The 21,403-nt window shown below is 36.8% G+C and overlaps 1 protein-coding gene across 1 annotated transcript in view; it reads left to right on the forward strand.

Moving 5' to 3' along the window:
* The window catches only part of fcho1 (FCH and mu domain containing endocytic adaptor 1), a 47,740-nt gene that overhangs the window by 13,963 nt on the left and 12,374 nt on the right, over positions 1 to 21,403 (forward strand). Inside the window, exons 2-15 of the mRNA XM_007550924.2 lie at positions 1,557 to 1,607; positions 9,243 to 9,334; positions 11,777 to 11,851; positions 12,266 to 12,407; positions 12,508 to 12,660; positions 13,447 to 13,551; positions 15,093 to 15,191; positions 15,868 to 15,964; positions 16,052 to 16,169; positions 17,200 to 17,224; positions 18,988 to 19,048; positions 19,784 to 19,974; positions 20,119 to 20,143; positions 21,089 to 21,145. Of these exons, the coding sequence (XP_007550986.1) occupies positions 1,581 to 1,607; positions 9,243 to 9,334; positions 11,777 to 11,851; positions 12,266 to 12,407; positions 12,508 to 12,660; positions 13,447 to 13,551; positions 15,093 to 15,191; positions 15,868 to 15,964; positions 16,052 to 16,169; positions 17,200 to 17,224; positions 18,988 to 19,048; positions 19,784 to 19,974; positions 20,119 to 20,143; positions 21,089 to 21,145 (1,267 nt within the window). The 5' untranslated portion in view covers positions 1,557 to 1,580. The remainder of the gene's footprint in view (positions 1 to 1,556; positions 1,608 to 9,242; positions 9,335 to 11,776; positions 11,852 to 12,265; positions 12,408 to 12,507; positions 12,661 to 13,446; positions 13,552 to 15,092; positions 15,192 to 15,867; positions 15,965 to 16,051; positions 16,170 to 17,199; positions 17,225 to 18,987; positions 19,049 to 19,783; positions 19,975 to 20,118; positions 20,144 to 21,088; positions 21,146 to 21,403) is intronic.

Here is a 21,403-nt window from a genome sequence, read left to right on the forward strand (position 1 = left end):
GTGCGTGCGTGTGTGTTGCAGAGTTTTTGTCTGTGTGCAGCTGCTGTTTTATACCAGGTCACCAGGCTTAGGCCAAGTCAATGCCAATACAGAGAAAAGGCTGTTGTCAGCACACACACACCCCCACACACACACACACACACACACACACACACACACACACGCACACAGTCAGCAGAATAGAGGAGATGGCAGGAATCCTTTATAGGGCAACCCCTGGGAAATAATTTCCTCATTATGGATTTTTGTGGAAAGGGCAGTTGCTTGTTTGTTTGAAATGCATTTCTTTAAATGTTACCTGTGAATTTTAATAAAGAGTCTGTTGCTACAGAGTCTGGAAACATACAGAGTAGTTTTCAGTTCTGGATATTATGGAAAAAGAAAACAAGAGTATAGAAAATAATTTCCAGACTTCATTTTGAATCATGCATCTTTCTGGGTTTTGTTCTTTCTGAGTCTATCTGTTCTTCCATCTATTTATGTGTATCTATTCATCCTTTTGTCTGTCCACCCATCCATAATGTTGATTGATTATTTTATCAATTTATATTAATTGACTGATAAAATGATCGTTGACTAATTTAGCAATCAAATGATCATTAATTGGAGTGTACTTGGAGTATAACTCTAATATACGGCATTTGCTGAAAAAAACGACTTAATGAGTTAATTGAAAAAAGTGTCAACAGATTGCACTGCACTGATAAGTGAAGCATAACGGGCTTACGTATTCATTTTGTATTTTTTTAGCTGCAGATGCATCCTCTGCTACAAATGATTTAGGCAACAATGTTTACTTTCTTATTTAAAAATAAATAAATGTTTTTATTTGCATTTTGTATATACTCTTGTATAAAATTAGCTTAAATGGTTAAATGAAAAATCTACAGACTGTGCGGTTTAAAAAAACATCTGATTACTCAATTAATTGTCAGAATAATCCATTTCTAAAATAAATGTTAGCTTTAGCACTAATTTATTTATTCATGTATGAGTTTTCCTGGTTTTGAAACCAGGCGTTACGGGTTTTGTAAATATCAGGTCTGGGAACAGCTTTTTTATCGTTTTTAGTGTTGTACATGGTGTCTAAAGAGCCCTTCATACCTTATAACTGCATATATTTCATGCTTTGTATTTACTGACACCTCAGTTTGTCTTCTCCTCCATTCTTTCTTATCCTCTTCCCTAATGCAACTCCCCCTCCTTCATTAGCAGCCTCCATCCTTTGACTTTCTGCTTTCAAGTCATTTGTTAAGCTTCTCTCTTCTCTTTCCCAGGGACCCCCATCCTACACTAAAGGTGTCTCAGGAGCTATTATAAAGAAAACATTTTTACAGAACTCATTTTTGTGCAATCTGCTGCGATATTGATACTGTGGGTGGCCAATTGGTACAACCAGGACGGAAAATAAATGCCTTTTCCAAACTAATAAAGAAATCTAAAATGTTTTCTTGAGGTTATTTCCTCCGGTAGTGGAAAAAATGTCAAATTGGAAGAAAATGAAAACACCAGTCTTTGCTGGGATGATTCTTCACCTCTTTTTCTTTTTTTTACAGATTGCTGGCTACCTTTGAGTGACAATGGCTGTCTTTCAGAACAACTTCTGGGTGAGTATCCTAGAAAACACATTTAATTGCATAATAACTACTGTTTTACTACTTTACATGTGTTGAACTCCAGATGTTTGCATTCCAGTCACTGATGGAGAATATGCTTCTGCTGCTTAAAGAGAGGAAAGAAGAAAATATCACAATTAAAGTCATCATACCAATATTTACCAATATCATTGGTAGATTGTCTAATATTATGCTAAAACTGTTTTAACCTGGAGAATACAACTGAAAACATGAGCTTAGGTAATATTTTACCTGGGAATTAACAGAAAAGGGAGGGAAGGTATGAAATCTGTTTTAGCTGTTCAGAAATTTGACAATTTTCTTTTTATTCTTCCATTTTCTAAACTGGCCGACCAGATTCCTAATGTACAGCATAATGGCCAGTTTCCAGTTTGCTTCATGGCAAATTAAGGAGATTAATGGTTTGGATTCAGCTACAGGAAGCTCTTGTTATTTAACCATTCTTTAATGAGGTGGTTCCAGTTTTGGCTGGATGCCAGTGATTGATATCAACTCCATTTTGTTCTTTTTGGCCCGGAAATCTGGAGAAGCACCAAGTCTGTCACAGACTGATGTTTGCTGTGACGTAACAACTTAGCACTGTGATAACGCCGTTTCTGTGAATTTTCTAAAACGGAGCTGGCTCCAGTGGGTCCAAATGGGCCACCTGGGACAAGAGAGTTGTTTCAATGACGGACCGATGTTGGCTACTATTTTTGTCATGTATACTCTTTTGACCTTTCTGCTTTGTTCTGATCACATTGTATGTTTTTAAGCTATTCTAGTCGTCTCCTTTTCTCTTTGTCGCCTGCTTTTTTTTAATGAGTCCTGACATTTTCCATTCTGTTGTGTTCTTGCACACCTGCCGCATCTATTTCAGGTGCGCCCTACTTCCCTTTCTTCCCTTCTTTGGACTTTGAAATATCCACAGTAATGGTTGTTTGTGGGGCATTGAAAATGGTGCTGGGCAAGAAAACTGTCTTAATTTATAGAGAAATGGAAAATGTCAATAATAATTATTACGGCTGGCTTAAAACTTCATTAAGACAGAAAACATATGTGACCAAACTGTCAGTATGTCAGGTTGCTATTATGTAAACATTTTTACAGGATGAAGAGATTTCAGACATTAGTGTGAACTTGATTTGCATTATATTTTGGCTTTACATATATGTATTTATATTTAAATAGTTCTACATATAGGATTTGTACATGAAGACATTTGTTTAGAAAATGTCATTATTTGCCCATAAACTCATGCATTTCTTAAGGAAATTCAATTTTGAATTAGATTTTTTTTTTTGGAAATAAGTCTCATGATCTATTATTAGATTAAATTAGATTTATTGTCATTGCACAGTAAACAGAACAACAAAATTAATATTGCGGCTCTGCTTAGTGCTTTTGTAAATAAACAGTCAACACACAGAAGACTAGACAGAAACATGAACAGAATGAAAACAAAACAAAAAAAATCTTTGTAAGATTAGAGGGGTTTATTTCCAGCAAAGTTGAGCCCTATGAACTCGTACATGAAAAGTTTCTTGTGTTTATCTTGATTGTTTCAAATGAATGTGCACAAAATAAATTATTACACTTGAAAGCAGTGAACAATAGTTTACACTTGGTACTTTTTGGCGCATATTCACATTAAAAGAAATCATATTCAACATATGCAGAAGGTAATTTTAAATTCTGGAAACGTAAGTAGAGCACCCAAAAGTAGCTTCTTAATGAGTTAAAGTTATTTAGCTACAGCTTGTTGCTTACAAGCCTGTCTGTTTAACAGTAAGGAAAAGGCGCTTTCCCACCCAGTCTGTTCAGATCTAAAAAGCTGTGCAAGACAAACCAGCCCTTTAGTTAATTAGCCAACAGAGCCGCTTGGGAACGAGCTGCTCACACAGCCTCGTCTTGTTTGGCTCAAGAACATTCACAGCCGGTCACAAAGCCTCCTCATGGAGCTCTGTCTTTTTCCATTAACTGCATAAGGACCATGCTCAGGGGGGAAGCCTGCAGCTATGATTAAATACATCCTCAGCAAATGAAAGTGCTGCTTCATTATTCCAGTTTGCTTTGCACCAAAATATCCACCTGAAACAAATACGAAAATATTTTCTCTGCCATTTTCTCAAGTTCGATGTAAATCATTTCTGTGGTTTAAAGTGATTTCTAGAGATGCCATTGAAAGTTGCTTGTTGCAACAGACTGCTGGTCAACCAGCCAAAAAAGCCAAAAACATATAATACAGAACATTTTTCTAGACACCTGCATTGCTGTCCTTTTTTCTAAATTTAGGAAAACCCTTTGTTTATTTGCTTTGCTTTTCTTTTCTTGATTAAAAAGCATAACACTTATGAAGGTACTGCCTTCTAAAGAGCAATCGTTTTCCTTGGAATCTAAAAAATATATATTTGGTGTTTGACACATTAGTTATTCCGGTTTACAGGAAATACACCTTCATGAGCGCACAAATTAATATCTCAGTTACAAGCACAGACATCATGACAGATGACATCTATTTCTATCCAGGAAGCAGCCGTATGTCTACTTCTCATGTTTAATACAACAAATGGAAAATCATTTCAGAGAAGCAGATGTGAATGTTTACATCAGTCAACAAACCGGCCATCTGTGCTGCAGAGCTGCAGCTCTCTGTTTCTGATGGTACCGACCCGTCTCTGCTGTGGAAGTGTTCACTCAGCTCAACCTGCCCACTAAGCAGAACCGCTCTGCACGAGTCAGCAAACCTCTGGCACACAGGTTGACCAGCTTCACTTCCTTATGTTATAAGAGCTAAAGCCTGGGAGATGTGTAGCCATTTGTCTCTCATCAGAACCAAGAGAGCTTGATTTCAACTTGGACACACAAAACACACAGACAGTTCTCCAGTAGACAACACAGAGGAACATGTCCCTCAGTAGCCATATGTAAAGAAAATTATTAGGTCCATTTGTGTGTGCTTGACTATTTAATGAGCATTGCAACTGCTGGAAAGAAACGTCTAATTATACCAGCAAATTGTTACAGTTTTAGAGCAACAGAGTTTGCTCTGCATTGGTAAATAAATAGCTCATTTGTGACTTCACATTTTACAATCTGTATTTTGTAGTTTAATTTTAAACCTGAACAAATAATCTAGTTGTTTAAGAGAAAAACATAAAAGTCCCAGTTAAATCCAATATCAATTATTTTAAAGTCTTGGGTTGTTAACGTGCTTTAACAGCTAAAAAATACAACTTTATTTTATTTGATATGTCATGTAAAGTTGTTGTTTGGTGCTACATTTATTTTGCTTTGAGATTTAAGATTGTAACCTCAATTTTTTTTTAATCCTAATGTTTAATGCTTCAAATAAGAAGAGGAAAAAACAGTCATCTTAATTCATCATACCGCTACTGGCTTTCTGTTTACAGAGTTAAAATAATTTCTCTTTAAGAATTTAAAGTAGATCTCTGCCGAGTTTCAGAGGCCCACAGTGTGTGAATCATTGTAAGAAACTTGTTAATCTCTTTAAACCTCCCCCAAACTTTCCGGCGTCTCTACTGCCACCATTCGTCTTATTGTCATGGTAATGAACCCAATCACGCATGACCGACTCGGTCAACTTAATGATGAATAAGAGATTAGAAGGAGAGTAAAGTATGAGGGGTTGAATGTATCAGATGACAAAAATGTATCATTCAGCTGAAGTTTAAAGAATATATTATGGCACTAAGGGAATGTTTGTAGCTTCCCTAATTTACAAGGTTTGGCCAAAATTCACATCTAAAAATATTGTTCTTTATCACTTTGCTGGAGCAATATCTTTAAATGTCAGTGATATGCTGGACGTTTCAGTGTTCACACTCTGATTTTATGGAAATGTTTGTGTTGTATAGCTTCAAGTGTGTGATCTAAAGTGTTGTAAACATGTTGATGCGTTCTATAATTGTAGATGGATTTTGAAATCCATCTATCCGTAGTCTGTCGGCTCATTCTCACAGGTCTGGGAATGATGTCAATCTCCAGCAGTGATTGGTCAAGAGTTGCACCATGTCTTATGATGTTCATTTTTCTTTCTTTGTTCTTTGAATGAAAGTAATTTCATGGTACTTCTGTATGATGACAAACACTGATTCTGATTAGAAAACCTTCCGATTGTGGTATCGGTAACTGATGCGATTATCAGGTGAAACGTATGCCTGTTTTCCTCTTTTTTGTCTCTCATTTGATCTTCCGTCAATCTGTGACTATTAGTATTTTAGGTAAAGTCATATATGTCCATTGTGACCATCTGCTGTCCAACACTGTTGGAATATGTTTGCCAATCATCATTGCTCTCCAATGTGAATATTGCAGACACCAACATTGTGATGAGGATAAATAAATGCCATATACTCTGCAGTCCTAGAGTATTTGAACATTCGCTACATTTTTAGTTTACTTCGGAAACACTATAAACTGTTAATGATTTTTGTCAATTTGAGGCAGAGCTACTGTATATTGAATCACAATAATTGCACTATCAAGACGCTGGAATGCAGTTTCCTGTTGCATATTGAATTTGAAGCAACATGCAGGATCAGATGAACATTTCAACAGACAGACTGGCTTTGTATGCAGCTGCTACTCCAGCCTGCCAGTTATGGTGGACAGGTGCTGTGTTTAGCTTTGAATAGGCAGGTATGTGTGTGTGTGTTTTAGATTTCTAACCTTGTAAGACGTAGGTTTTCTACAAATACTACCTTGTGAAGACCCACTGCTCCTTTGGGCAAAAAGAAGTATTACTGTTTTTGGTTGGGATTAGGCAATAAAAGTGAATAAAAAATGAATAAAAGTTATTGAAAAGTGCTTGTGAAGAGTGTGTGCGTGCGTGCGTGCGTGCGTGCGTGCGTGCGTGCGTGCGTGCGTGCGTGCGTGCGTGCGTGCGTGCGTTTGGTTGAAGCCTGAACTGAAGCTGTCAGCTCACCTTTCTGTGAGGGTGGAATTTCAACATTAGGCATTCACAACTGCAACAAGCTATGAGGGATTTCTTTGTCTGCCTTTTCAACTACAAAGTGTGTCTGACAGTACCACCATTTACAACAGTAAATAAATAAAACGGAACAATTGACATGTATTTATTTATAGCCTCTTGTTTTAAGGTTACTGTTAAACTAAATATCTTTAAATCTTGAATAATTTGTCCAAATTGTGAAATTAGTGTAAAAGTTTCCTAAAATGTTCTCCAAAACTTGTGTAAAAACACAATATATTTTAAAATTGTTTAGTAGTATTGGATCTTCTAAGGTACTGAAGGTTTTAAAGGACTATTTGAAGGTGAGACTTGACAAGTCTGATTAATAACAAGGTTTGAGAAAGATGCTCTGAGGGGCATTATGTGAAGAAATGCCCCTACAAACAACCACTTTTTATCCATCTTATCCCTGAACCAGGACTCAGGAGTTTTTTTTATTTCTGGAACGAAGAAAATATGTCTTTAAAGCTACCAGATTAAGTCCTGTAATGTTGGGTTAAATTGTGAAATGTGCACAAATTACCTAAGAAGGACCAAAAGGACATGGAACATCTATTAAAGTCAAATCAGATTTTCTATTTAAATAATAATGGAGTTATGGACAAGAGATTGATGGTGATTACTTAATGTTGTCTAGTCTGGTGTTGTCGGTTTAAGATTCCTCTCAGCTTGCAGTCTGTGTCTCCGTTTGTTGGGTACACATGTCTGTGTGGTGACCGCCGAGCTTTTCTTGGCATTCCAGCCATTCCCCTGGTACCTGGAAAGGGTCTGTTCTTCTCAAACGGGTTATTTTTAGGTCTTGAGATGCAGCTGGCTGTCTGTGGCTGCACAAGGAGTCCAACTGTTTACTAAAAATGTGGTGAGGCTGAAGTCCAGACACACCCATTTTAGTGACTGTGTGTTTGTCTCAGCTGGACTTGCATGGATTATAGAGAGTTATGTAAAGACAGGTGTAGGTTTGTAAAATTACAGCACTGATGGACCCGAGGTGATGATGTAGTTTGTTAAATCTGCTTGGTTGCGCAGGAGGCATTCTGGTTTTCTGACATTTTTTTTTTGACATTTGTGTTTGACAGATGGAAAAAATGAACGTAATACTTAAGAGAGTGGTGGTTTTCTTGTAGTATTTTCATTATATTTGACACATTTCTTTTCTCAAACAGTAGGGAAATGCTGAATGCCTCATAGAAAAGTGTCAGATGTTGGACACATCATCACTTAGACCCAATTTACATCTTGACTTCACTCCACCACAGAATGGACTCTGCAGTAAATACTCACCCATTATAGTTAATTTGCTCTGCCGTGGTGGTGCAGCGTGCAGCACCTCCGCATCGCCATCCATCAAAATTACAACTGATCGTGGTTTTACCGGATGGTGGAGCAAGTGAGGAGTCAATCTTCAAAAATCACACTGCATTTCCAACATATTTTCAAAACAACTCACCAAGACGGGCTATATTTGCTCTAAATACTAGTTGTATTAATGGATGAGTGTCTTTATTAGGGCTGAAAAGATGAATCGTGATTGATTATTGAAATAATTGTCAGTTTATTTAGTAATTTATTGTTAACTGGAGGATACTGACTCTGAAAAGGCCATTTGCTGACAGAACAATAGTCAGAAGCAGTTAAGCCAAAACAGTACAAACAATTTATGCATTTTCTGTTTAAGATTAGAATTTTGTTTATCTTCAAATATGCATCAATTTCTTCAAAAGAGCAAGTACTCCAAAGGAATGCAATGAAATGTTTCATTTTCTTATTTAAAAAGGGATTTATTTATACATTTGCATTTTTTATGTACTCTTAATGTGCTGAAGTGGTTAAATTATGGGCCAGTTTTCTACCTAATTAATCATAAAAATAATTAATACAATAATTGGTTACTAAAATAATCTTTCGGTGCAGGTCATTGCAGGACAGGAACTTGGATCGACTGGTAAATAAATCGAGAGTCAGTGTAAAAAAATAAAAATAAAATAAAGGAGTTAAATAAAAATAAAATAAAGGAGTTAGGACATGGACACTAAAATACAAAGTTTATCCTCTGGATCACTGATCCTACATGTTTTTGGCCAATTTCACTAAACATCAGTGCTCACAAATAACAACCTAATTGCATTAAGCCAGGAGGAAGCGTGTCTGTTTGCAGCGCAGCAACATCTCCAAAGTTGTTCCCTGAAAGGTTCCAGGGATTTAGTGTTGAGCAAAGAAACCCATGTTTATTCATTTTCCAGCAAAAAGCTAATGTGCTCAAACAACAGAGCTGGTTAGAAAATAAAAATCAAAAATGACACCAAAACGTAAAACTAAGCAGGGTGAGATCAATACGAGTAAATTTTGTTGCCAAACTGATTTCTATTTATGTGAAAATATTAAAGAAAGGTGCATTATAACATTTTGAAACCTGGTTTCTGCCGATTGTTTGTAGTTCAAAACAGCCAAATAACGGTCATAATATATTTAGTTTAGTATACTAGTGAGACTGTTTTTCTAGTTTTACTGCAACTTGTTTGCTCTCTGTAACCCTGAAAAACAGTTTTCATCACCTAGATGATCTCTGCCAGTTTGACGTTTCCTGACTTGGTGCTAACAGGAGGTATCTGTTTTAATTTGTGCCTCTGCAGGGGGAGAAAAATGCCGGTTTTGACGTGCTGTACCACAACATGAAGCATGGCCAGCTGGCAACCAAAGAGCTGGCCGAGTTTGTCAGAGAGAGGTAAGGTTGATGTGGGAGGTGGCTCGGTGAAATCCGACATTCCTGACTCTGTACTCGGAGAAAAAGAGGAGAAAAGGTCAAGGCTGGGTGATGTGCTCAGAGATTAGAAATGAAGTGTTTAGTTTCATCTGCTGGTTTATCGCTCATGCGTTTAAACCTGTGTGCTTTCAAAGACGCGTCAGGAGCGTACAGATTACAGAAAAATCAAGTATATTCCTCTTAATGTCATTCAAATCGACGCCCTGAACTTTGATTCATGTCTTCGCCATTACTTTTTGCTGCTCAAGTACATCAGATGTTTGGAGAAACACCCTTACTTCATGTGGTGAAGCTCTTTGCTGTAAATTTAATAAAATTTAAAGAAAACTTTAAATTTGATCAAATGAACATTGTTTTCTTTCTCCATTCACAAAGCTCTGCAACATTTTCAACCCAAAGAACCGGGTTTGCTGTCGCTGCTATAAATAAAATTTTAGAGCCAGAAAACCCAACTCATCTTTTGGGTGAGGTGAAAATATTTTCTCAAATAAAAAATTTTAAATAAAGCGCTCTATTTTATTACTTTGGAACAAAGAAGCATATATGCATTTTCAAGGGTAGAAGTCGCTGAGTCGGTAACAACATGTTTGCATCTAATTAATAAAAACAAACTTTAAGAAACTTGTCTCATTACCACCATTCTGTTGTTGCAGATATTTCATGAAAACATACAAAAAGAACTGCTGAGACTGAAATTTATATTCAGTTCTAGCTCTGATTTTAGTTTTTAGTAACAGTGGAGGAGCTTACATCTGTATTCTTGTTAAACTTTTACGACTTTCATAAAAAAATTAAAAAAAACTATATGTAATACTTTAAAACAATCCAACAACAGGCAGCTTTTGTCGTGAATCAGCAGATTCAGATTATTTCTCATTTCATCAGAGCCTACTCCCTGGTTTCCCATCAGACTTAAATTCTTGTTATAAGCAGTGATTTAATCAATGATTATTCTGTTAAAAGGTCTTCACATACAAAAGGATAAGAATAGATTTTAGGGGGGCAATTTAATCTATTTAATCTTGGCTTTTTGAAAGGATTCATGTGGGTTTCATTTTCAGTTTAATTTGTGTTTTTGTTATAGATTCTGCTGTTTGCAGGCTCTTTTCTGCAGTTACACAGTTGCTGTAAACTTTATGCTGCAGGAAATATTTCATTCTGCTCAGAAGTATTTATTTGTGACATATGAGTCCACACTTTGATCTCTGTTAATCAGAGTTGGTTGTAGAATGTGTTAATTACTCCTGTGGAAAGTGAATGTGGTCCTAAATTTTGAAAAGTCAAAATCTTGTGATGTTTTTTCAAATGCCTCTGTCTGAAAGTACAGCTTTCCACCTCCTTTTCTTGTGTAAAGTCCACCTCCTTCACTGTTGTAAAGTTTAGAGTTTAATAAAGTTTGACTTTAATAGAATAAGGTGTCCACTCCTGACCGACTGTCTGTTTATTGAGATCAACTGACTCAAATTTTCTCTTTAAATGAACCTTTCACATGTTTCTACATCTGGTTGATGTACAAAATTTGATTACACTTAAATTAATAAGCTAGGGTATTTTTTCTAACTGGGTTGTATTTATCTCCTTCGGTGCTTGTAGATATTTAAAGTCAAAACAACAAGAAAAGTTAATTTTTATCTCATTTCAAAACACTTTCTCTCTGAACACAGGGCACAAGCCAAGATTTATCTTTCTGACTGAAGCACTATTAGCAGTTATGAATGATGCTCACTTTCTTTATTTCTGCAAAACACATATGCGAGTTTGATAGACTTGGCTGCAGCGTAAATGCTGCAGTCAAAGTAAAAAGTGGAATAGGTTGTTGTAATGAAAGTTGGATTCCACAGGGTATTTAATGTCAGAGCTGAAAGTTGGCACGCACAGAGGAAGCTGTTATGCCGCTGATATAATCCTGACATTGATTCAGAACACTTGTCCACATTCCTCACAGGAGGAACTCACTTATCTGTTTGACAGCAGCACACAACGAATCAGCGGTCAGGAAATGAAACACAAGCGCTCTGGTACCAGAGTGTGATCCAGCCAGATCAGGGTTAGGCAACTGTTCTGATGAATTTCCTCCTTACTTTATTTATTTTTTGTTCCCTGAAAGCTTTTTGCTATAGAAAACTTTATGAAATTCCTCAATTTGTTTGGTGAATCAAAGCAATTAGATCTGCTGTGAGGGCTATAACAGCACAACAGCTATTCTGTGCTGAGTTTTAATAGCCTTTTTCATTTAATAGTTTTGCTATGAACATGCAACCAGAAACTCCACATGTTGGATCACTTTGTCTTCTCACATTTATTTTTTACAGCACTGTAATTTTTTTGTATAATCCCATTTCCTGCTGTGTCACAGGTTCCTCTAAATGACTTGATTGTGTTAAAATATTTTTTGTTTTCCAGGGCTGCCATTGAAGAGACTTACTCCAAATCAATGAGCAAACTAGCAAAAATAGCAAGTAATGGAAGTCAACTGGGGTGAGTGCAGACATGTAGCTGGTGTTGCCTTTTCTCCCTTGTTGTTGTAATTATCAATATGGCTGCATGTGTTATATGTACGAGTGCCATCTGCATCACCAAATGTCCATATTTATGATCAAGTTACTGCCCTGTGTGATATTTAGCTTATGTACTTTAATGCATGTGTGTTTTTAACTGTTTGTGTTGTTTTGTTCATCAAAGAATGAACAAAATGTAAGATTTCTGCAGCTGTACTACAAACCTCAAGTATCTGCTTTGAAACCAGATGTTAAATTAAAGTTGCACATGCATAAAGCCATTTACATCTCCACTATTAATTATTTGAGACAAAAAGAAGAATATTTTTTCTTTGCTAAATCTTTATTTTTCCAATCGTTAGTGTTAATGATTGGTTATCTGTGTCGTCTTTAGGACTTTTGCGCCCATGTGGGATGTTTTTAGGGTATCTTCTGACAAACTGGCTCTCTGCCACCTGGAGCTCATGAAGAAGATGAACGATTTGATCCGGGACGTTAACAAGTATGGAGACGAGCAAGTTAAAGTTCATCGTAAGGTAAACGTCTGGAATGTAAACATTATGTGTTGCATGTAGCCTGCTTGTATCGTGCCCTTAATAAAGCCAAGACATCAAATGTGAACTGTGTGTCAACCAGACAAAGGAGGAGATGGTTGGAACGGTGGATGCTGTGCAGGCGCTGCAGGTCCAGAACGGCCACCTTCAGAAGTCGAAGGAAGGTTACCACACCAAGTGTTTGGAGCTGGACCGACTCAGGAAGGAAGGAGCACCGCAGAAAGAACTGGAGAAGGTTTGCTGCCACTTTAACATTTATTTCTCTGCCATTTGGCATAGAAGTGAGCAAACTAAAATAAAAAATTTTGCGAAATAAATTGAGATAATTTAACTGTGCTGCATTTTTCATCCTAAAGACTCAGAGACTTGAAATTTACCACATTTGCAGTGTCATTTGTTAACAGAGTAATGCCTTAATGTGGTTGAATTGCTAGTAAAACTTTTACTTTTCAAAAACTTTGAAAAAGCTTGAAAACTAAAAAAAAAAGATTGTTTTATGAATTTTCCTGCTTTGGATAAGTATGGAAAAAGAAAAGAAGAATATTTCCACACTTTATTCCTTTTACCACTGGTCTAATAGATCCATCCATACATCCATATTTCTCTTCCGGTTTTAGATTTAAAAATGTCTCTCTTTTGTAGTTATACTTACAACTGAGCTAACTTGAGTGCTCAAAATTACCAGGAAATGGACGAGTACTATTACTCAGCTGTTGGTAATGTTCTCTTAAGCTTTGCATTCAGATTCGTCAGAGATGTTTGATCATGTCACTTTATTGTTGACTGATGTGTGACTACAATGCACAGTTACCTCCCTTGTCTCACTCTGGAGCAAAGATCCACTGTTTGCAGACACCCAGCGTGCTACAGCTCAGTAATCACGTATCGCATTAGTTCACACTGAGTATTTCTAATTACAGTTCTGACATTGTCCCAATATAGCTGTTCTGTTAAATTTAATGTCAGCTCTGTGAGTCAGCAGCTTGAAAGCTGCAATTTTCTTTCTTCTTCTCCTCGCTAGGCGGAGCTGAAGTCTAAGAAAGCGGCGGAGTCCTTTGCGCTGTGCATCGAGAAGTACAACCGTGTGGGAGGAGAGTTTGAGCAGAAGATGAGCGAGTCCGCCCAGGTCAGCGTCGACTCCAGCGTTCCTGATTGCCCTCCCTCTGATCTGACTTTTCATCCATTCCTCCTTCTCATTGGCTTCAAGCCGCTCTGTGTGGCGTCACACCAGAACAGAACCCCGCTATCCCATCCATTCATGTACCATCAAACCGCACGCTGCCCCTGATAAAGGAACCTCAGCCCACCTAAACCCCCGACTCCTAAACACCCACTTCCACACACACAAGCTGTAAAATGCTCATTACCTTTAATCACTGCCTCTGTGCTTCCATGGTTACGGCAGCTGTTTCCATGGAAATATTTAACAAATCCCAATGAGCACTTCTGTGTTTTACATTTGAAATAATGAATGGAGTCCTGGTGACCAATTAGTTCCTGTAATAGCTCAGAGGAGGAAGGTCTGGCTGTAATTGTTAAGGTGTTTTTGTTAGAGTAGAAAATATATAATTTGTTGCACTTTTTAATGAGCCCAGCTAGTTTGGATTTGGAGAACTAATTTAGGTTTTTATTTGTGTGTGCATTTTCCTCCTCGTTTTAATATTAGGATGATTTGACATCAGATATTAACGTGAAACTACAGTGCCTTGGAAGACATCTCATTCAACCTTGTTCCCATTTGTCACTTTAAAAACCCCAAACCTTTATGTATTTTACTTGGATTTCGTCTGTAGACACACAGGTTAGTGGATTATTGTAAAAAGAATGAAGAAAGGGAAACCTTTTCATAAATAAAATTTGTGGGTGGTTGTGATCCCCAATCCCTGCAAATACAGAAGGCTCAGTGTACTTCCCATTTGATTTTATTACTAAATGTTGGGGTTAAAGAAGCTCCAGTCGTCAGTTGAAGCTACCACACTGGTAAACGATAACGCTCATTTTTAATAATTTTAGTTTTTACTGCAGTATCTAAACCAACCAAACGACAAAATAAAAGCATGCCACTGCATATAGCAACTCCAGAGGAATAGATCTGGATGTAAAACTAAATTTACAAAAATCCTCTTCCTATTTTCTCACTGGTGGATCTTCCTGAACAAAAATACATTTCTTAAAGACTGTACTTGTAAAACAAACTAACAAAAGATCTGGCTGAAAGAGAGTACAAACAAATATAAATGTTCTTACATTTCTGGAAAAGGGGTCTTTTGAAAGTTTTTCTTAAAATAAGTATTTTTTGCTTTCTCTTATGTGTCTCGGTGCATCTTTTACCATTAACAAGCAAAATGATGAAAATACTGACACCTGCAGTTATTGAAATATGTTTTTTTTTGTTTGAGAAAGTGAAATGCCATGTGGATTTAACTTAAAGTATTTTAAGTTGCACAATGACAGTTATTGTTGTGTAACTGATCATTTTTCGTAATACTCTTCTAGATTTTGAAATGCTTAGACAGTAAGTTCTCGTCTGTGTGCCTATTTGTGACGATTATCCAAAGGTTGTTTGAATGATTGCAAATCAAAGTTAATATGACAAGTTCAGGGTTTTCTGTGGAAAATTTCTAATTTCTTCTGTGTGTTTTTGCGACTGTGTTCACGTTTGAGCAGAGGTTTCAGGAGATCGAAGAGGCGCATCTGAGGCAGATGAAACAGTTAATTAAAAGTTACTCTCACTCCATAGAGGACACCCACGTCCAGGTGGGACAGGTGAGTCAGACTTCACGGCTTTGATGATGAAGATCCTGTTTATCTGGAGCTTCGCTTTTCTGTCTTTCACTCCCCTTTGTACTGTAAGCATTTGGGATTCAGTCTTCAGAGTAGAATAAGTTATGAGCTGGACGTAGCATCACCTTTTGGTTCATTCTTTCTAAATTTTTTTATTTTTAAGGCTTGGTTTATTGATTTAGCACAAGAACTGATGCTTGAGTATACTTGCTCTGTGAAAATGTGCTAAACTGTGGGAGCAATAAAAGCAGTTCAGGGTTTCCTCCGGTGTATTATAAGATGTATTTGTGAACAGATGGAGCTCAAACTCAGAGATTAAACTCACAGCATCAGACTGTAGCTGTGGTAACAAAACAATCTAACTATAAAGATTGTTCTGTGAACTTTTACAAAGTAAACTTGCCAGCTCCTTAGAATCTTAGATTAAGTGAAGTGCAAATAATTAGTATTTATTTTAATTTTACTTTTTGATTTGTTATTTTAAGACTCTATAGTTGTGAGTTTAAGTATTGTCAGGAATGTCTTCAAGTAAAACAATTACCCAGTAATATGTTTACATTTCCTGTCAACTTAATATCTCTTTATACAAAACCACGGTGGACCGCCTCAGCTGGGGCAAGCCTTGCATTCAGAGCTCATTTGTCACTTTGGGCTGTAGGTCCACGAGGAGTTTAAGCAGAATGTGGAAAACATCGGCGTCGACATCCTCATTCGGAAATTTGCTGAGCAGAAAGGAACGGGCAAAGAGAGGCCAGGTACAGTGAGCTCATCCTTCTCCATCTACTCTGAATTAAGACTGGAAAAAAAGATGGTAAAAAATAATTTGTATTTTTTGCCTGTAGCTTCAGTTGGTTTTGAGGAGTACATGGCAGCTTTGACCCCCGAAGGCGGGAAAAAGCCTCGAGCAAAAGCCTTCAGAATCCCCGGTCTGGGCAAGAGGGACAAGGAGCCGGACTCCACGTGAGTTTGTGCAAACAAAAAGCCGTACAGGAAAGGAGGAGTAATGGCTAGGTCAGATACAGTTCAAAGGAACTAGATCACAATATAATGAATAAATAACCTGCTCATTTCCAGAGTTTTGAGTGAAATCAAGTGAAAGGAGCAATCGTTTACCAGATGTTTGGTCTTAGCTTTGCTGTGTTTCAGCCAAATCAGGCAAGACAGAGATTCAAAGATAGATAGATTCATAGATAGATAGATTCATAGATAGATAGATAGATAGATAGATAGATAAAATGAAGACACCACTGCACTGAAAACATGGTTATTCCACCAAATATTGATTTCTGAGCTCTCCCTGAGTTAAAACATTAGTATTGTTGTTTCTAAATTAATATGAATCGTTCTCTTTGCATTATTTGAGGTCTGACAGCACTGCATCATTTCCGTTATTTTGACCATTTCTAATTTTGTGCAGATAAATACTAACTTTTGCTTGGAATTTTGCAGACATGTTGTCAGTAGTTCGTAGAATAAAAGAACAATGTTGATTTTACTCAAACATAAAACTATAGAGTAAAATCAGAGAAACTGATCTTTTTAAGTGGCCTCTTAATGTTTTTCCAGAGCTGTACATCTCATATAATTGTTAACATCCATCGACACTTTGATTTTTAGTGATTTATTGCATGGACAGACTTATTTATGTGTGATTAAATTGCATTTCTTATCTAAAGGAAACATTGTAATGACGAAATTGTGTTTTGAGATCAAATATTACACGTGTAATGGAAATGCAGCTGTTTTTTCTGTCAAAAAGTAAGACACATAAATCTTGTTTTTATCCTTCCTTTCTCTCAGTAAATCAGAAATGAAACCCCTGGGTCATATCCCCAGGTGTCACCATATGTCAGCGAGTTTTAGGTTTATCAGAAACTCGGCGGTGTTGCACTTCCTTCCTACTCACTCCCCTCATCTGCTCTTTACTTCTGGCTTCAGACTAAGCTAAAAGTAACACCTTTTGTTTTTGTTTTTCTTTCTATATTTGCAGAGATTCAGCTGTCCCAGAGGCACTGGTGAGTATTTGACATATTTCACAGCTAAAAGCTAGAAAACAGACTCTGTTGCTGACCCTATCCTAGATACCAGATACTCTGGTGTTTTGAGGGCGTGTAATCTTACAACAGTGTTTTTGTCCAGAGTTTGGAAAGGAGGGATCGCGTGCGTGTGTGTGTGTGTGCGTGCGTGCGTGCGTGTGCGTGTGTGTGTGTGCTTAAATAACAAGATGGACGATGTGGGGTTTCCCAAGTTTATTCCTGCACTTCTGAGAACTTTCTAATATTGTCTTGCCGGGACAGTGGAAGTGAGTGTGCACATGTGAGGAAACGTGTGTACGTGTTTCCCTCCATGCAGGACCGTGTTAAGAGCAGTTAGTGTGTGAAAGGGCTTTGGACGTTGCCAAAAATCCACCTAACAGTCGGATGATGAAGGAGAGAGTAAACAAAACGTCTTTAAACTGCTCTGTACCTTTCTTCACTGCTAGATTTTGTCATAAGGAGTTAAAGTTTTACATTCACTTTCATGATCAGTTCAACATTTGGATATATATTTTTTTCCTTCTATACATTCTTGAAAGAGTGGAGAGGCAAACAGGTTCTATTTATGGAGTCAAAACTACAGCACACAATTTTCTAAATAGTAATCAGCCTGTTTGAATCTTAGAAAGTCTCTTTCGTTCACTTTCTGATGCTTATTAATGATTTTATCTAATGCAAAGCAAATGCAAAGATGCAATGTAAATTTAGATGCCAAATACCTTTGATAGCAATCAGTATGTGTAATAAACGATGAGAGATCTTCCAAAAACCAACTTCAGATCTTCCACTAACATTTACCATGCAGGAAAAGTCGTGACTGGCAGTTTCAGTTGTTTAATTTCCAATTTCTGTGAACATAAGACAGTTTTGATCAAAGTATGCAAGCATAGGAAAGCAGGCTACAAGATATTCATCACATTATTTCAGTGCTAACTGCAATTTTGCAGATGCAATGATGTGAAATTATTTCTTTGGATATTTTTTATACTTTAATGGGACGAGAGATGAAAATGTAAATGTTTATTGATATGTATTGTCACATTTTTTTAAAATAAACTTGAATTGGCAATTTTCAAAAAAATAAACAAAATATTAATAAACAAATAACCAAGTAGACCTTAATAAATAAAATGTGCAGTTTTCAAATAATGATTTTTTTATACATTTGTTAAACGTTGCTCTCACTGTCGTCCTAAAGCCTTAGAAATAACTTTGTGACCGTCCCCAATGAGATAAATGTCACTTTGTTACTCATCTGTTCCTGAAGAGTGAAATGGTGCAGTGTTGGATTATAATCTCCATTCCTTTGGATTAGACCATTCTCATCATCTCTGAATCAGATTCTGACAATTTAACACTCAGATTAATCAGCAGTAAGTCAGTTTCTACAGATTGACTCTTTATTTTCATATGAGTCAGATTTGAACTTTTCTTTATTTGTTTAATATTTATGTACAGCTTCTAAATAAATGAGTTAAATTACTCTTTCAGCTTCAGGACGCAGCATTGTTTGAGCTCTTACTCAGATCCTGTAAAAGTCACTCACCCACACTTGAGTTAAACTGTGTTTGCAATCGATGGGGTGTATTTACTCAGTCGTTTCTCAAATGAACGGCTCTCTGTAAGCGCTGGACTACGCCATGTGACAACATGTCTGTGCATCAAATGTGCATCGTTTGTCTCTGAGCTGCTGCTGCTGTCTGTCTCTCCAACTGTCTCTGTGATTATTCTTGTTTCTGCAGAATTCTCCACTGGAAGTAGACGACGAGGGATTCGTCATCCGAGCTGACAGCACTCAGAATGATATCCTTTTTTTCCCCCAACGTGAATCTGATATTTGCAGATGGAGCAAAAGATTAGGGTGATTGCAAAGAGGCCTCTCTACCTCAAATCCTCTGAGTTCATCGCCAAAGATGAATCATCAAAATATCATGCAAAAGTCTTCTCAGCCATTATTTGAAGGGTTTAAATATGCATTTTTCCAATGATAATTTAGAAAATAAAGCTATTTTTTGATACTCTTTCATTGGTTTACTATCTTTAAAAAATATATCATCTCATTTCTTATCAAAATTAAACTTTTTAGTCAAATTAAAATAATTTTAAATGTACATCAGCCTGTGAATTATATCAATAACGTTGAGCTTAAATGTATATTTTGTTTTGTTCTTTAAAATGTAATCATTTTCCTTAATGTCATAAACTTCCTAACTACTTTTGAAAAAAGAATTGAATAGATCTGTTTTCTCGCTGTCACTACGTTATACGAAATATTTCCACTTCTATAAAAATAACAACTTCCAAATGGGCTAAATACATTTTAATGAGTGTAAAATTTTAAAAATCGAAACATCCAGACTTTATTTACTTTATATGTGACACAGATAGTCTGGAACAATTAAACCTTGTTATTGTTAAAACTGTTCCCAGTTTAAAGGAAATTTTAAGCTAATTTTCGGCTTTCTGTCAAAACCCAGTCTCCATTGTTTCGCAGCAGCGTTTGCCATCTGAGCTGGTTTTTCTTGACGCTCCCTTTACGCTGCTCTGAGAAGGAGGACAACTTCTACTCCAGCGATTCAGACTTTGACGACGAGGAGCCGAAGAAATTCCACATCCAGATCCGACCCGTAGCCAGCAGCAGCCGCAGCAACTCTGTTGCCACGGAGAAGGAGCTGAAGGCCACCGTGGGAACGTTGACGCTGCCGCCCAACAGAGGAACGAGGCAGCAGGTTATTCCTGAGATCTGCTGCATTTATACATTTTAGAAGACAACAAATTCTCAATCTTAGATCTGGCACAGATGGAGAAATTCCATTAATTATTTGACTTTTGAAGACCTTTTTTGTAAAGTTTGTGCTGTTTTTTATTTCCAGATGCTTGCAAAGCGGCATCTCTCCAGTAAGTTTAATTCATTCACTTTGTTTCTGAATGTTTTTAATGTTTAAATACTTAATCTTCCTGCAGCCTGCAGTGCTTTGAACAAATAACGAGGAGGAAAAAGCTTTCCAAACCAGCCTCATTAACCTCCTTTTATGTAATTATGGAGGAATTTTGACCAATTCAGCCTTTTGGAGCAAACTACACGTTTAAGAGCCACAGTATCTCTAAATTCTGACTTTGACTAGGCCAGTCTACAACATTGATTTTAGAAGGGTTTCTATCCAATCCATCCACTTCAGTTCATTGCATTTGCTGCAGAAAATAATAGTTGGATGTTTTCCTTCAAGCTTTTCTGGTAGAAATCAGAATTTATGATTTAATTATTTACAGCAAGTTGTCCAAGTATAGAAATGGCAAAGCAGCCCCCGGACCATAACTCTAACACCGCCAAGTTTGACTGTAGATTTGTTGCTTTATAATAGTTTTTACTGCAGTTGGCTGGACTCCTAAAACCATATGAATGGCCTTGTAACCCTTTCCAAACTCTTAGATCTCAGTTGCTTTGTTTCTAAAATATTCTTAAACTCCTTTAGATTGGCGCTTACAAGTTTGGCCTACTTCGTGTTGTCAGACAGGTTCCATTTAAGCTATTTAAGACCGTATGAGTCTGTCATTATTCAGACCCGAGTGTGACTTTTGAAATAAAATCAAAAATATGTTTAATTAAAGTTAATTCATAAAATTACCAGGCAGGTTTGGATTGACCTTAATAAATAAGAGTGGAGCATTTAAAAACTCAGATTATCTTTGTATGGAATTAAAACTTGTTTCTTGATATGAAACATTTATGAGTGACAGAAAAACAAAACCAGGTTAAGTACTTTCACTGTGAGTGTATGTTAATTATAAACTGTTTAAGACTGAGCGCCGCTGATGGTTAAATGCTCTGCTGTGTGGTCACAGGAAACTCCAGCGCTGCTGGAGGCCGATCCGAAGACGGTGAAGCCGCCTCGCATCGAGGTGAGTCAGCGGTTTCCGACTCAAACCGAAACTGCAGATCAACTCAAAGTGAAATTATGTTTGTGATGCAGGCGACTTCATGTTAATCACCTTTTGCTGGGAATGAATAACGTGTATTAACACTGGCAAAGAAAATTATAAACAAGAAAAAAGATAAATTTCTTTATTTATTTCTATTCATTTACCAATGTTTTAAGCAGATTTTATTTCAAAGTAACCTTGATTTGATTTTGTTTACAGCTTTGTGGAAAAGTCATA

Source organism: Poecilia formosa, unplaced genomic scaffold (assembly GCF_000485575.1).
Source record: "Poecilia formosa unplaced genomic scaffold, Poecilia_formosa-5.1.2 Scaffold38, whole genome shotgun sequence".
Lineage (NCBI taxonomy): Eukaryota > Metazoa > Chordata > Actinopteri > Cyprinodontiformes > Poeciliidae > Poecilia > Poecilia formosa.